We start from the raw sequence: 16,918 nt of genomic DNA on the forward strand, positions 1-16,918 counted from the left end.
TTCGACTCTGTCAATGACCTTATTCTTATCGTCAGACTCAACAGCCTTGGTTTCTCAAATGACTGCCTCGCCTGGTTCACTAACTACTTCTCAGACAGAGTTCAGTGTGTCAAATCGGAGGGCCTGTTGCCCGGACCTCTGGCAGTCTCTATAGGGTACCACAGGGTTCAATTCTCGGGCCGACTCTTTTCTCTGCGTATATCAACGATGTCGCTCTTGCTGCGGGTGATTCCCTGATCCACCTCTACGCAGACGACACCATTCTGTATACTGGCCCTTCTTTGGACACTGTGTTAACTAACTTCCAAACGAGCTTCAATGCCATACAACACTCCTTCCATGGCCTCCAACTGCTCTTAAACGCTAGTAAAACCAAATATATGGTCTTCAACCAATCTGCTTCTTTAATCAGCACAACAGTTTTCAGCTGTGCGAACACAATTGCAAAAGGGTTTTCTAATGATCAATTAGCCTTTTAAAATTATTAACTTGGATTAGCTAACACAATGTGCCATTGGAACACAGGAGTGATGGTTGCTGATAATAGGCCTCTGTACGCCTATGTAGATATCCCATTAACAATCATCCGTTTCCAGCTACAATAGTCATTTACAACGTTAACAATGTCTACACTGTGTTTCTGATCAATGTGATGATATTTTGATGGACAAGAAATGAGCTTTTCTTTCAAAAAACATGGACATTTAAGTGACCCCAAACTTTTGAACGATAGATACAAATTAAATATGATTGAACCCTTAACCATCAGAAAGGTTTCTATGTTGCTAAATGCTATAAATCTTACACCATCCTTGTTGACTGATGAATACTATAGCAAATTGTACAGAAGGAGGTCAAGTAAATAGAGCTTGAAACCTGGCTAAGTAATGACAGAAAATGAAACAATTTAGACCAAGTGCATCTCTCCCTCTGTCCCTGTCCCTGTGCGTAGCATCTGGGATGGCGCAACCATGGAAACCGTGGCATGCACAGGAGTCCCCTGGGAAACTCACACACACACACACATACACGCACACAAACACCCACACACAGGCAAAAAACCCAGACACATGCTCAAATCGAATGCAATTCTGACACGGCAGCCAGAAGAACTCAAGACATCAATGAACATCAAATCAAATCAAATGTATTGGTCACATACACAGATTTGGCAGATGTTATTGCGGGTGTAGTGAAATGCAGCAAAATAGGAAGCTTTACCATGTTGGACTTTCCACTATGTCCTAGTGTTGGTGTAACTGAGATCTGCTGACGTCTGCTGATCATGTGTATTGTAGTGTACGGAAGGCCACCATACTTTTCCAAAATCCATAAACAACTAGTGAATGATGTCTGGTAGCATCTCATCAGGACTTAGCAAGTACATGGCAGATAAAATCACAGGAAATGTCTTGCAATAGAAGTGTCTGCATCTAGCTAGTTCCTCTCCACTTTGCCCAGCAAACAACAAAAATACTTCTGAAAGTGCCATTTGGAATGAACGTTTGAGTTGTGATCAGACTCTAGAAGCAGGATGTGAAGGAAAGGGGTGGGGGTGTGAGTGATGCCACTCATATTGAAAATTATTCATGATAATAATCTAGCATTTTGTCAAGAGTCAAGGTAATAACACTAAGGCCATAACAACGTTTTTTTCAATCGCTGTTTCACAAGTAGCCTATGTGGTGAATTTTCAAAACACTTAATGGGTGATTCCATCGCTATGGATGTTACATTTGCATGCAGATTCACAACTTGAATGTCTCACAAAACAAAATATAAATGTAACTTTTGATGTGTGTATGTCTATAATACCCTTGGAGGGAGTGTATACCCAAAAAAGCCACTTCTAAATATTAGCATGTTGGCATGTTGGAGAAATTAAGCAAATAAGAGGCTGCATTATGGATGCTACATGAAATGGACAAGCTTTTTGGGGAGACTGAACATATTAGCACCATTTCTTTGAGTTTGTAAGTCTTAAGTCAAAACATGGACAGCGATTTCGTGGGAAAGGCTGAACACAAAAACGATAATTTTGAAAAGATTCTAATTTCCATTTTACTTTAGAGAGGAAAAACAACCATAATGGTTTTTACACCCTCCGTTAAGGATGTTACAGAGTCTGAAATAGACAGTCAAATCTGAAAAATTTCTTGATCAAAATCTATTAAAATATGTTTAAAAAAATTCTGCAGAAGGCATAGTACCTTAGGATTGCATATTTACAGATAGCCTGAATAGTATACAAGACCAAGCTCCTCACCATAAGACGATAAACGATGAACATTAACAAATAACAAAAGTGAAAGCCGAGACAGTCCTATCTGGTGCAGACCACAAACACAGAGACAGGAAACAACCACCCACAATCCCCAACACAAAACAAGCCACCTATATGTGATTCTCAATCAGGGACAACGATTGACAGCTGTCTCTGATTGAGAACCATATTAGGCTGGACACAGAAACAGACTAACTAGACATACAACATAGAATTCCCACCCAGCTCACGTCCTGACCAACACTAAACAAGCAAAACACATAAGAACTCTGGTCAGGACGTTACAGATATTGATGTATGATAGCTTCAGAAGCTTGTGCATTCGCCACTTTTTTCCGTGCTTGTTTTGAGATGTATTCTTCAGACTTAAAAGGAAACAATTGTTGATACATTGAAAATGATGTGTTCTAGCTAAGATTCTCTTAGAACATATATGATTAAATGCATGTATCATACATTACATTGCAGTACTGTTGTTTAGAAAGAAAGTTGAGAGGAGTCTTTATCAACAATGTATAAATTGTTCAGCAGTGTCCTTTTCCAATGAAAGCCCCCCAAAATATAGTGACTAAAGTGGATTGGACATGTGTATATAGTCTAATTTACACATTTTGTTACATGTTGTTACAATGTTTCAGAAAAGTTGTAACACACAAAAAAAACATTATATTTGTGTCTACATTCAACTTGTAATGATATTTATAAAGATTAAAAAAAATACCCTATTATTAAACATGTTGAACAATAACCGCGCTGCATTTTGGTCCTCTCCTTCATCCCAGGAAGAAAGCTGTTACAATATCCAAATCAAATCTACTGTAAGTTTATTTGTCACGTACATAGATTTGTAAATAGTAAAAGTAAATGAAAGTAAATAGTAAAAGAAAGAAATTAAGAAATGTCAGAACAAATCCAATTAACAACCAAATGCAATATATATCTACACATAATTAACTTCACAAGATATACTAGGAATGATATATACAGCAATAGACATATTAGAATGAGCTATTTCGAGAATAAAGTGTATACAGTACATTTGGAAAGCATTCAGACCCCTGACTTTTGACACATTTTGTTATGTTACAGCTTTATTCTAAAATGTATTAAATACTTTTTTTTTACCCTCATCAATCTACACACAATACACCATAATGACAAAATGAAAACAGGTTTTTAGACATTTGACAAGTCACGTAGAAATGGTGAACTTGTTACGTTTTTACAATAACCAACTGCTTTACAAAACCCCTATTTATAATTTATTTTACATGTGTTTTGTTATTTTTTGTTGGGGGGTTACTTAAGCAATAAGGCACGAGGGGGTGTGGTGTATGGCCAATATAATCCGTTTCGATTTTTGTGCAAATGTACCACATGCTTGTGAAGAGTTTTCATTCATTGGAATTTTGACCAATCAGATAAGCGTCGAAAATATCTGATGTGAAAAGATCTGATGTGATTGGTCAAAAGACCAATTAGTGGAAAAAATATCAGAATTTGGTTGCCTGTCTTAACGCAGCCTTTGTAGTGCAGTTTCCCAGAGTCTTCATGGTGGAGTATGTTGATACTGACATGCTGTGATATACTGACATCCGTATCCCTTTTCTCTTTCCTCAGGGAGTGGTCTGCCAAGAGTACAACACCCAAAAGCACACCTTCTTCCTGGCTATGACCGGCTGAGATGGGGCTCTGGCAGTGATACCCCTGGGAAGGGCCTTTGAGTGATCACACATTGGGACTACGGGATTGCCCACCTACTCCAACACTGCAGCCCGGCCTACGTGGCCAGCATGAGCGTTGGGCGGATCAACCGTTACAGCATCGTGTCGTCCGAGGAGGAGGCGCTGCGCCTCACCAATATGCACAGCAGCAGCGGTGGCGGCATGAACGGCTTCGGCAACGGCAAGATCCACACACGCCGCAAGGTTCGCAACCGCTTTGTCAAGAAGAATGGCCAGTGCAACGTGCAGTTCACCAACATGGAGGACAAGTCGTCGCGCTACATGGCCGACCTTTTCACCACATGCGTGGACATCCGTTGGCGCTACATGCTGGTGCTGTTCACACTGGTGTTCGTGCTGTCCTGGCTGGCCTTTGGCCTGGCTTTCTGGGTTATAGCGTTGCTCCACGGCGACCTGGACAACCCGGCCGGAGACGACAACTTCACGCCTTGCGTCCTGCAGGTCAACGGCTTCGTGGCCGCCTTCCTGTTCTCCATCGAGACCCAGTCGACCATCGGCTACGGCTACCGCTGTGTGACAGAGGAGTGTCCCGTCGCAGTCTTCATGGTGGTCTTCCAGTCCATCGTTAGCTGCATCATCGACTGCTTCATGATTGGCGCCATCATGGCCAAGATGGCAAGGCCCAAGAAACGTGCACAGACACTACTGTTCAGCCACAACGCAGTGATCGCTTTACGCGACAGCAAGCTGTGCCTCATGTGGAGGGTGGGGAACCTAAGGAAGAGTCACATCGTAGAGGCCCATGTCAGAGCTCAGCTCATCAAACCCCGGATCACTGACGAAGGGGAGTATATCCCCCTGGACCAAATAGACATCAATGTGGGCTTTGACAAAGGCCTGGACAGGATTTTCTTGGTTTCTCCCATTACGATTATCCATGAGATCAATGAGGATAGTCCACTCTATGGGATCAGGAAAAATGACCTGGAGACGGCAGATTTTGAGATCGTGGTCATACTGGAAGGGATGGTCGAGGCAACCGCCATGACCACGCAGGCCCGCAGCTCCTACCTGGCCACGGAGGTACTGTGGGGTTACCGGTTCGAGCCAGTGCTCTTCGAGGAGAAGGACCTGTACAAGGTGGATTACTCTCACTTTCACAAGACCTACGAGGTACCGTCCACCCCGTGCTGCAGTGCCAAGGACATGGTGGAGAACAAGTTTCTGGTGCCCACCTCCAACTCCTTCTGTTACGAGAACGAGTTGGCCTTTCTCAGCCGGGATGAGGATGAGGAAGAGGAGGTGGTGGGCATGGGTAGTGGTACGTTCAGAGCACTGGCCAACCTGAACAGTCCTGACCGGAACAATCGTCACGAGTTCGAGCGGCTACAGACCACCAGGGGACTGGACCAAAGGTCGTACCGCAGGGAGTCGGAGATATGACCTCTGCCCTACCTGGGGTCAACTTCAATACATTTTCTTTCCTTCCAAGGGTAAAAATGCAGAACAATGCGCAGTGCCATAGGAAAAGCTGACTACTGTAATAGGATGTAAAGTAAATGAGGGGACAGTGAAAGGGAAAGCGGGACACTGGAAAAAGTGGATGCTAGCAAACGTATGCAGCATGCAAAACTGTGGTAAAGAATTTCCACAGGACCACAACAAAAGGAAAATGGCCAGTGAAGGACATTATTCCTTCGTGGAAACTTGAATCTTCATTTTTCATTTGAGTTGAGCGTGTTTAATGATGCATCGAACAGGTATAATGACAAGACCTAATAATCAGGTCCCAGGTGTAAATATTATTCCGTAGATAAGTTATGTTTCATGTGGAGTATTATTTAAAAAAACATTTGTAAAAAAATGATTTTTAGCTATTTCAAGTTGCTACTGGGCACAAATGGCAGCGTTACAGTTTAAAGCTACATATAAGTGATGGTTGCTGATAATAGGCCTCTGTTCATTGCTGTAATTCACAATCGCTGGAACTGAGTTCGATGACACATTGAAAATTCCTGTGAAAGTGCACTGCAACATTCAGAAGCAATGAGCAAATGATCTAACCATCCACGAGCCACTGAAGCACAACATCGTTTCACAACTTGGACTTCCTTTTAACCAGTTGTGATGAATCCGTATCATTTGCACTATAAGCAGAACTTAAGAGTTGGCCCTATAGTAATGCAATACATTCATTTAGAATGGGCAATACATTTTATTGTTCATTTTGATACCCCTTGTTTCAAACATTAAAATAACACAGGATTATTCTGACCTCAATGAAGTTTTGAAACTACTAAGTTGTTGATATGGAAAATATCATTACATTTCATAGTTCTTTTGATTATTCTCTTTTACAACGAATCTATGCACATCGTTAATGTTATCAGGAGACAGAAACTCAATGGAGATGATGCAATCCAATCATCATTGCATAATTCTACAAAGAGAACGGGTTTGATGAAAGTTTGTCTGAACTCAATGGGAATTGAAGGGCTTCACATGTAAAAAGCATTTACCCTCTATTACACTGCATGACCAAAAGTATGTGGACACCTGCTCGTTGAGCATCTCATTCCAAAATCATGGGCATTAATATGGAGTTGGTCCCCCCCCTATGCTGCTATAACAGCCTCCACTCTTCTGGGAAGGCTTTCCAATAGAAGTTGAAACATTGCTGCAGGGACTTGCCTCCATTCAGCCACAAGAGCATTAATCTGGTCGGGCACTGATTAGGCGTTCGATGGGGTTGAGGTCAGGGCTCTGTGCAGGGCAGTCAAGTACTTCTACACCAATCTCGACAAACCATTTCTGTATGGACCTTGCTTTGTGCACCGGGGGCATTGTCATGCTGAAACAGGAAACGGCCTTCTGCAAACTGTTGCCATGAAGTTGGAAGCACAGTTGGAAGATTTTCATTCACTGGAATTAGCCAGAACCATGAAAAACAACCCCAGACCATTACCCCTCCCCCACCAAACTTTACAGTTGGCACCATGTATTCGGGCAGGTAGCGTTCTCCTGGCATCCGCCGAAACCCAGATTTGTCTGTCGGACCGCCAGATGGTGAAGTGTGAATCATCGGTCCAGAGAATGCGTTTCCGCTGCTCCAGACTTCAATGGCGGCGAGTTTTACACCCCTCCAGCTGACGCTTGGCATTGCGCGTGGTGATCTTAGGCTTGTGTGCGGCTGCCCAGCCATGGACTTGCACTGATGTTGATTCCAGAGGCAGTTTGAAACTCAGTAGTGAGTGTTGCAACCGGGGACAGACCATTTTTACGTGCTACGCACTTCAGCACTCGGCGGTCCCATACTGTGAGTTTGTGTGGCCTACCACTTCGCGACTGAGCCGCTGTTGCTCCTAGACATTTCCACTACACAATAACAGCATTTCCAGTTAACAGGGGCAGCTCAAGCAGTGCAGAAATTTGACGAATTGATTTGTTGGAAAGGTGGCATCTTATTACAGTGCCATGTTGAAAGTCACTGAGCTCTTCAGTAAGGCCCATTCTACTGTCAATGTTTGTCTACAGAGATTGCATGGCTGTATGCTCGATTTTAAGCACTTTCATCAATGGGTGTGGCTGAAATAGCCGAATCCACTAATTTGAAGAGATGTCCACATACTTTTGTATATATAGTGTATCTTTACAGTAAATAGCAGTTATTGTATGTTATAAAATCCCTTTTGATAGCTAAGTTCAAATAATATGAGGTGCATGCAGAAGGAATGGGACTTTACCAGGTACATGGATGTGAGTTAAGTTTTACTTTGCACAAAAACTGTCATCGTTATATTCATAATGGCCTACCAAGGATATGCGTGTGGGACAGGACATTCCCTTATTATGTTACAATTATTCATCCAATTCTTTTAGAAAAATATGGGCAAAAATATGGGCACCACTTCTTGAGTCTAATGACTCTCCATTTTTTTTGTGGTGCACCTGTTAGATAACAGCACCACACTCGTCTCTCTGACAGCGATGTTTTGAGTTTGAGTTGCACAGACATCCTTCATCCTTCATTTACTGGAGTGCTCTCCAAAGTTAGATCACTCAAGAGGTTGCTGAGCAGCTGAGTTAAGTTGGAGTTGGTACAACATTATATTAAGAATGGTATGGACAAAATGATTTGTAAGGAGCGTTGTTGATCTGGAATCCTACACCCACTGCGCACAGACGTGAGTTCAACATCTATTCCACATTGGTGCAGTGTCATTTCATTGAAATGACGTGGGAACAACGTTGAATCAACCAGTGTGTGCACAGTGGGAAGCTACCGAAACTCAACTTGGAATTCGAATTGGACAATGATAGAAGTAACAAAAGTGGAAGTACTGGAAGTAACAAAAAGTAGTCATAATTGAGAAAGGTAAAAAAGTGTCTTGAATGGAAATCATCTAGGTTCAACTTCAAGCACAATACCAGGCAAAACATTTCTAAATGGGGGCGGCAGGTAACCTAATGGTTAGAGTGTTGGGTCGGTAAATCAAAAGGTTGCTGGATTGAATCCCCGAGCTGACAAGGAAAATGTCTGTCCTTCTGCCCCTGAGCAAGGCAGGTAACCCACTGGTGCCGTGGATGTCGATTAAGGCAACCCCCCTGCACCTCTCTGATTCAGAGGGGTCGGGTTAAATGCAGAATACACATTTCAGTTGAAGGCATTCAGTTGTACAACTGACTAGGTCTCCTCCTTTCCCTTAAAACCAAATAAATGTATTCTTTTAGTACACACAGATTTGCTTTTGTCTTCGTTACACTAGATTGAGTAGTTCTATCGGTATCTAAGTAAAGCAAGAAAACTAAGGTGCATGACAGACACATTGGAATATTTGGCATGAATCGTAGAATTTGAAATGTAATTTATGCCTACACATAATGCACTGCTCTACGAAATAGCACACAATTTATTATGCTGTGTCATGGAGTTAATGTCCCCTATGATACTACTTTTCTCTGTTTCCTCTGACACCAAAATCACTGCCCTTCAAAGCAAGAAAACAACTATGAGATGGTCATTCAGCTGGCTACAATGACTGATATTTTCCTAGTGGTTCTGTTATTCCTTAGGTATACTTTGCTCTAAATAATCCTACATAATGTTTTGCTTTTTAGATTTTTTAAGAAAAGAGAGATTTTTTGGGAGATGAATGAATGAAACCTTTTCGTCCCAATCCTAGACTTTATGCTCATTGCCTTCTGGGAAGGTTCTGGTATCCCATGTGTGACACCTTTGTACCTACTTACAATGTTTCAGTGGTATCCATGGTAAAGCATAATCAGCTTCTATGCTGCGTCATCGGAATGCAAAGTTCCATCATGCCTTTTAAATGTTGTATTTAATTTTTCCGGAAGGATTTTATTCAGTTTTAATGTTACCCAATCTGACCCCATTAAAACAGAAAAGGCACTATACACATGTATCAAAGGTGCACAAAGTCAACAAAGCATATTAGGTAACAGCTAAACATACACAAAAATCAAAACATCTATTTTTATATTAAGTTGTTTTTAATATGACAGCATTTCCTGGAGATACAGTATAACAAAGTCATCCATATTTATCAATTTTGTACCAGAAAAAAAGTCAGATTAGATTGTTTTTCATTTCAGCTTTTGATTAAACAGGTATTTCTCTTAAAGGGATGATTGGAAAACCTTTGACCTCTGTAGAAGTCTTTCTATGGCCCAGGTGAAGAAATGTGTCCTGGGCTTTTTATTTGAATGGATAATGCAAAGCCAATTAAATGATTCAATTAAAACCTAATTGTAAAAGAAAACTGGAGGGAGTGCAATTTTTTCCAATGTACCTATCATTGTAAAACACTGAGAACATTAGCATAATACTGAACAAAAATATAAATGCAACACAATTTCAACGATTTCACTGAGTTACAGTTCATAAACTCAGCAAAAAAAGAAACGTCCTCTCACTGTCAACTGCGTTTATTTTCAGCAAACTTAACATGTAAATATTTGTATGAACATAACAAGATTCAACAACTATCACGAATCCTGCCGAAGATGGTGCCTCTTCCTGTTCGGGCGGCGCTCGACGGTCGTCGTCGCCGCCGGCCTACTAGCTGCCACCGATCCCCTTTTTTGTTTCATTTAGTGTTGTCTGAGTAGTTGCACCTGTTTCTTGTTTAGGTTTTGGTTTTGGGCTATTTTAACCCGGTAGGCCCGCCGGCTTTTGTGCGGGCTTGTTTTTCTGTTATTTGGTGTGTGTGAGTTCTGTGGATGTTATTTTTTCCCGAACCGTTTCGTCGTGTTGTTTTGGACTGGGTCGTTTAGCGCCCGTGTGTGTGGCGTTGACCGAAACTGTTGCTTTGGGAATAAATTATCCACGTATCTACTACCCTGCTCTCTGCGCCTGACTCATCCACCCACTACGTCTAGAAGTACATGACAACAACTGAGACATAAACTGAACAAGTTCCACAGACATGTGACTAACAGAAATTGAATAATGTGTCCCTGAACAAAGGGGGGGTCAAAATCAAAAGTAACAGTCAGTATCTGGTGTGGCCACCAGCTGCATTAAGTACTGCAGTGCATCTCCTCCTCATGGACTGCACCAGGTTTGCCAGTTCTTGCTGTGAGATGTTACACCACTCTTCCACCAAGGCACCTGCAATTTCCTGGACTTTTCTGGGAGGAATGACCCTAGCCCTCACCCTCTGATCCAACAGGTCCCAGACGTGCTCAATGGGATTGAGATCCGGGCTCTTCGCTGGCCATGGCAGAACACTGACATCCCTGTCTTGCAGGAAATCATGCACAGAACGAGCAGTATGGCTGGTGGCATTGTCATGCTGAAGGGTCATGTCAGGATGAGCCTGCAGGAAGGGTGCCACATGAGGGAGGAGGATGTCTTCCCTGTAACGCACAGCATTGAGATTGCCTGCAATGACAACAAGCTCAGTCCAATGATGCTGTGACACACCGCCCCAGACCATGACGGACCCTCCACCTCCAAATTGATCCCGCTCCAGAGTACAGGCCTCGGTGTAACGCTCATTCCTTCGACGATAAACGCGAATCGAACCATCACCCCTGGTGAGACAAAACCGCAACTCGTCAATGAAGAGCACTTTTTGCCAGTCCTGTCTGGTCCAGCGACGGTGGGTTTGTGCCCAAGGCGACGTTGTTGCCGGTGATGTCTGGTGAGGACCTGCCTTACAACAGGCCTACAAGCCATCAGTCCAGCCTCTCTCAGCCTATTGCGAACAGTATGGAGGGATTGTGCGTTCCTGGTGTAACTCGGGCAGTTGCTGCTGCCATCCTGTACCTGTCCTGCAGGTGTGATGTTCGGATGTACCGATCCTGTGAAGGTGTTGTTACACGTGGTCTGCCACTGAGAGGACGATCAGCTGTCCGTCCTGTCTCCCTGTAGTACTGTCTTAGGCGTCTCACAGTACGGACATTGCAATTTATTGCCCTGGCCACATCTGCAGTCCTCATGCCTCCTTGCAGCATGTCTACGGCACGTTCACACAGATGAGCAGGGACCCTGGGCATCTTTCTTTTGGTGTTTTTCAGAGTCAGTAGAAAGGTCTCTTTAGTGTCCTAAGTTTTCATAACTGTGACCTTAATTGCCTACTGTCTGTAAGCTGTTAGTGTCGTAACGACCGTTCCACAGGTGCATGTTCATTAATTGTGTAAGGTTCATTGAACAAGCATGGGAAACAGTGTTTAAACCCTTTACAATGAAGATCTGTGAAGTTATTTGGATTTTTACAAATTATCTTTGAAAGACAGGGTCCTGTAAAAGGAATGTTTCTTTTTTTTCTGAGTTTATAAGAAAATCAATCCATTGAAATAAATCCAGTAGGCCTTAATCTATAGATTCCGCATGACTGTGCAGAGACGCAGCCATGGATGGGCCTGGAAGGGCATAGGCCCACCCACTTTGGAGCCAGGCGCACCCACTGGGGAGCCAGGACGAGCCAATCAGAAAGAGTTTTTCCCCACAAAGGGAGTTTATTACAGACAGAAATACTCCTCAGTTTCATCAGCTGTCTGGGTGGCTGGTGTCAGATGAACCCGCAGGTGAAGAAGCCGGATGTGGAGGTCCTGGGCTGGCGTGGTTACACATGGTCTGTGGTTGTGAGGCCGGTTGGATGTCCTGCCAAATTCTCTAAAGCTTATAGTAGAGAAATTAACATTCAATTCTATGGCAACAACTCTGGTGGACATTCCTCCAGTCAGTATGTCATTTGCACGCTTCCAAAAAACCTAAAACATCTGTGGCATTGTGTTGTGACAAAAGTGGCCTTTTATTGTCCCCAGCACAAGCTGCACCTGTGTTATGGTAATGCTGTTTAATCAGCTTCTTGATATGCCATACCTGTCAGGTGGATGGATTATCTTGGCAAAGGAGAAATACTCACGAACAGGGATTTAAACAAATTTGTGCACAAAAGTTGAGAGAAATAAGCGTTTTTTTTGCGTATGGAACATTTCTGGGATGTCTTATTTCACCTCATGAAACAAGGGACCAACACTTTACATGTTTTGTTTATATTTTTGGTCAGTATACATTACTGTAGTAGCCCACAACACAACAGTGGTCATGCATGAACATAACATTCCACCATTTTGTTGCTCCCACATAGAAAATGTCTGTGTTGTGAAACGACCCTAAACACAGGCAGTAGTCTACTTATAAGGTCTGACTAATCAATCCACCAACCGTCAGCGAGATGGATCATGACGACAAATGTGATCAAACTGAGGTCACAGATCAACATCTTTGTTGCTGCGTTGACAAAATGCCTGGAGAGACCAGGGGAATTTTGGGCCCCCAGGGACCCCAGGAACCAGAACTGGAGGCCAGCCAGAGACAGATTTAAAGAGAGAGATCAATGGAGGATTATTGTTACAGCATGTAAAGGGTGCACTCGCACAACATGGGGGAATGTAAGCTCTGTAACTAAGACTAGTGAGACCAGGGTTACTTTAATCTCAGATATGTCAGAAACATGCCACTATGCAACACACTGACCTAAAAAACCTATTCATAGATAATGTGTCCAAGCATTTGGAAGGGTTACAAATATACTTTGGTTAACAAGAATGATACAGTGTATTTCCTGAGCGCTCTGGAGCAGGTTTTCATCTCTGTACTTTACTCCGTTCATCTTTGCCTCGATCCTGACTAGTCTCCCAGTCCCTGCAGCTAAACAACATCCCCACAGCATGATGCTTCCCCACCATGCTTCACCATAGAAATGGTGCCTGGTTTCCTCCAGACGTGACGCTTGGCATTCAAGCCAAAGTGCTCAATCTTGGTTTCATCAGACCAGACAATCTTGTTTCTCATGGTCTGAGAGTCTTTATGTGCCTTTTGGCAAACTCCAAGCGGGCTGTCATGTTCCTTTTACTGAGGAGTGGCTTCTGTCTGGCCGCTCTACCATAAAGGCCTTATTGGTGGAGTGCTGCAGAGATGGTTGTCCTTCTGGAAGGTTCTCCCATCTCCATAGAGGAATTCTATATCTTTGTCAGAGGCCCTTCTCCCCCGATTTCTCAGTTTGAGAAAGGCCAGCTCTAGGAAGAGTCTTGGTCGTTCCAAACTTCTTCCATTTAAGAATAATGGAGGCCTCTGTGTTCTTGGGGACGTTCAATGCTCCGGAATTTTTTTTGGTATCCTTCCCCAGATCTGTGACTCGACACAATCCTGTCTCAGAGCTCTTGGTGCCGGAGGAGATGGCTGCCGCTTTACGGCCTCCAAACCAATTGTGCTATTGTGTGTGCTTTTTTCGTGTTATTTGTAACTTATTTTGTGCATAATATTTCTGCCACCGTCTCTTATGACCAAAAAGATCTTCTGAATTTCAGTACATCAATTACTCACCTCGTACTGGATGAAGACTTTTTCTTTAACGAGTCGGACGCGAAGGATTTACTTCAGACGCCCGACAAGGCCCAAATCCCAGTCATTCGCATGAGAAAGAGACTGAGATATCGGGGACGTACGTCGAGGTGCCTTGTAAGGATTCGACGGTAAGTTGGCAATCTGCCTCTACCATCAGCCCTATTGGCCAACGTACAATCATTGGATAACAATATAGACGTATACATGACGATGACATGAACGATGACATGGATAACATACAGCTGGTGTTTTTTACGCTTCATCGGTAAGATAGAACAGCTGCCTCCGGTAAGACAAGGGGTGGCGGTCTGTGTATATTTGTAAACAACAGCTGGTGCGGAAATCTAATATCTAATATTAAGGAAGTCTCAAGGTCTTGCTCGCCTGAGGTAGAGTATCTCATGATAAGCTTGTCACAAGCCGGCTCATAGCCTGTGACAAATGAGAGGACACGAACAACAGGTATAGGCCAATTCAAAAGTGTTCTTTATTATTAAACAAACTATTAACTTAAACTAAGAAACAGGAATGAGGTGTGGATGTATCAGAATGTAAGGTGTATGTAAAGTGCACGGGTGCATGAATATGTGTGTGTGAACATGACTGAGTGAAAACTATGCAAAACTAAAAAGGAACAAACAAATCATGAGCATACCTGGAGGAGCAGAGAGAGAGAGAGAGAGATGATTAGTAAGCAGTTTTATACCCTGAGCCCAGGTGGCTCCAATCACTTAACGACCCTCCTCTGCCTGCAGGAGGAACCGCCCCCTGCACTGCAGAGGAGGAGCCGTGACACCCCCCTCCTTAAAATGAGGGTCCCACCCTCAACCCAAATTCCTCCAACATATTCAAAATAATTCAGATTTCCCAAAAAACAAATAAACAACAAAAATACCAATCCCGGCTCCTAGCAGTAGCCCCGTGTCCCCCAGCTGACTGTCCGCCCCTCAAACTCAGCAGCCCTGGTACCTGGGGAGCAATTTAAGAGAAAAGAGGCGCAGACAGCCCGTAGGGGTCAGCAGAGAAAAGATACAAGCTAGGTTAAAGGAGCACGGGACAGAGCATCAGCAATGATATTATCCTTACCACTAATGTGCCTAATATCAAGGTTGAAAGGTTGCAAGAACAAAGCCCAACGCATCAGGCGCTGGTTTGGGTTTTGCAGAGACCTCAGAAAAACAAGTGGGTTGTGGTCAGTGAACACAGTTAAAGGGGTCAAACCAGAACCAACATAGACCTCAAAGTGCTGTAAAGCCCAAATGAGACCTAAAGCCTCCTTTTCAATTACAGAATAGTTTTTCTGATACTTATTAAATTTTCGGGAGAAGAAACTGACTGGACACTCAACCTTGTCGTCATTCTCCTGGAGAAGCACAGCCCCAGCACCGATTTGACTGGCGTCTACCTGCAATTTGAAAGGTTTCCCAAAATTTGGTGCTGCCAATACAGGTGCCAAACACAAAAGAGTCTTAACTGCATCAAATGCCTCTTGACACTGGGTGGACCAGATAAATTCAGCCTTGGCCTTCAACAGATTGGTCAGTGGGGACACTACTACCGAAAAGTTTTTACAAAAAGCACGGTAGTACCCCGCCATTCCCAGGAAGCGCATCAGTTCTTTCTTTGTAGAGGGCTGTGGGAACTGCCTCACAGCCTGAACCTTGGCTTCCACGGGACAGACAAATCCCTGACCCACAACCTTGCTTAGGTATGTGACTGTAGCTTTGGCAAACTCACATTTTGCCAAATCAATACCTGTGTCCAACATAGACTGCATCTCTGTTTCCAGTTTTAGTCTCTTCTCCTCAGATACACGATCAAATCTGTGTTTGATAGGCTTAGCATCTCCGATGTCTATATCATGTTCAATTAAGTGGGTTTGTGATGGAGTGTCAGAAAACAAAACAGGGTAGTTTCTAAGAGCTACCAATTCATCACGTTTCTCAGAGTCTAAATGATCTACCAAAACCCCAAGGTTTTGCAAAGTCTGGGAGTTTTTCAACCGTCCTTGTAAGACCTCATCTGAAACTTTAACTTCCTCTTCTCCCCCCTCCACCAAATTAAAGCCACAAGATGCAGGGACTGGGGCAGCAGTCAACACTGACCTCACTGCTGGAGTGCCTTCAACTTTGCTTAGATCACGGGAGTGATAAAATTTTAACAGGTTCACATGGCATAATTTAGAGGACTTCCTATGACTAGGGGTTTCAATAAGATAGTTCAAATCTGACACTTTACGCAACACAGTGAAAGGACCACAGTATTTTGCCTGAAAAGGTGAACTTACAAGAGGCAGAAGAGCAAGTACCCGATCACCGGGACTAAACTCACGCAGCTCAGCCTGTCCGTCATATTTCAGTTTCATTTTCCGTTGAGAACATTTTAGTTTTTCTTTCGCTAGTTCACCAGCCCTATACAACTTCAACCTAAAACCATTTACATGGTCAATAAGGTTCCGAGGTGGTTCCCCAGCAGGGGGCGGTTCCTCAGGCAAACAACCATCCTGCAACACTGCTAAAGGCCCACGCACCTTATGGCCAAACACTAAGTCATTTGGGCTAAACCCTGTGCTTTCCTGCACTACTTCACGAGCAGCTAGTAACAGCCAAGGTAACCCCTCCTCCCAGTCGGCAGACAGTTCCGTACAATATGCACGAAGCAAGGATTTTAAAGTTTGATGAAAACGTTCCAAAGCTCCCTGGCTCTGGGCATGGAACGCAGTAGACTTGTTGTGTTTAACTTTAAGCTGTTTGAGAACCTGAGCAAATAAATGAGAGGTAAAGTTAGACCCCTGATCTGACTGGATGGTTTTTGGAATCCCAAATGTTGAAATAAATTGAGTTAAAGCTTTAACTACTGATTTTGAAGTTATGGTACGCAAGGAAAAAGCTGCCGGATATCTGGTTGCTTGACACATAACAGTTAATAAGTAGCTATGACCTGACTTGGACCTTGGTAATGGCCCAACACAATCGATAATAAGATGCTCAAAAGGTTGCCCTACGGCTGGTATTGGATACAACGGTGCAGGCTTTACAACCTGATTTGGCTTGCTTGTGCGCTGACACG

General features: G+C 43.4%; 1 protein-coding gene across 1 annotated transcript in view; it reads left to right on the forward strand.

Moving 5' to 3' along the window:
- LOC129860361 (ATP-sensitive inward rectifier potassium channel 12-like) overlaps positions 1-9,752 on the forward strand; it is a 32,624-nt gene extending 22,872 nt beyond the window's left edge. The window contains exon 2 of the mRNA XM_055930697.1: positions 3,905-9,752. Within this exon, the coding sequence (XP_055786672.1) occupies positions 4,078-5,412 (1,335 nt within the window). The 5' untranslated portion in view covers positions 3,905-4,077 and the 3' untranslated portion in view covers positions 5,413-9,752. The remainder of the gene's footprint in view (positions 1-3,904) is intronic.
- The last annotated feature ends 7,166 nt before the right edge of the window (positions 9,753-16,918 follow it).

The sequence above is a fragment of the Salvelinus fontinalis genome, chromosome 8 (genome assembly GCF_029448725.1).
Source record: "Salvelinus fontinalis isolate EN_2023a chromosome 8, ASM2944872v1, whole genome shotgun sequence".
NCBI lineage: Eukaryota > Metazoa > Chordata > Actinopteri > Salmoniformes > Salmonidae > Salvelinus > Salvelinus fontinalis.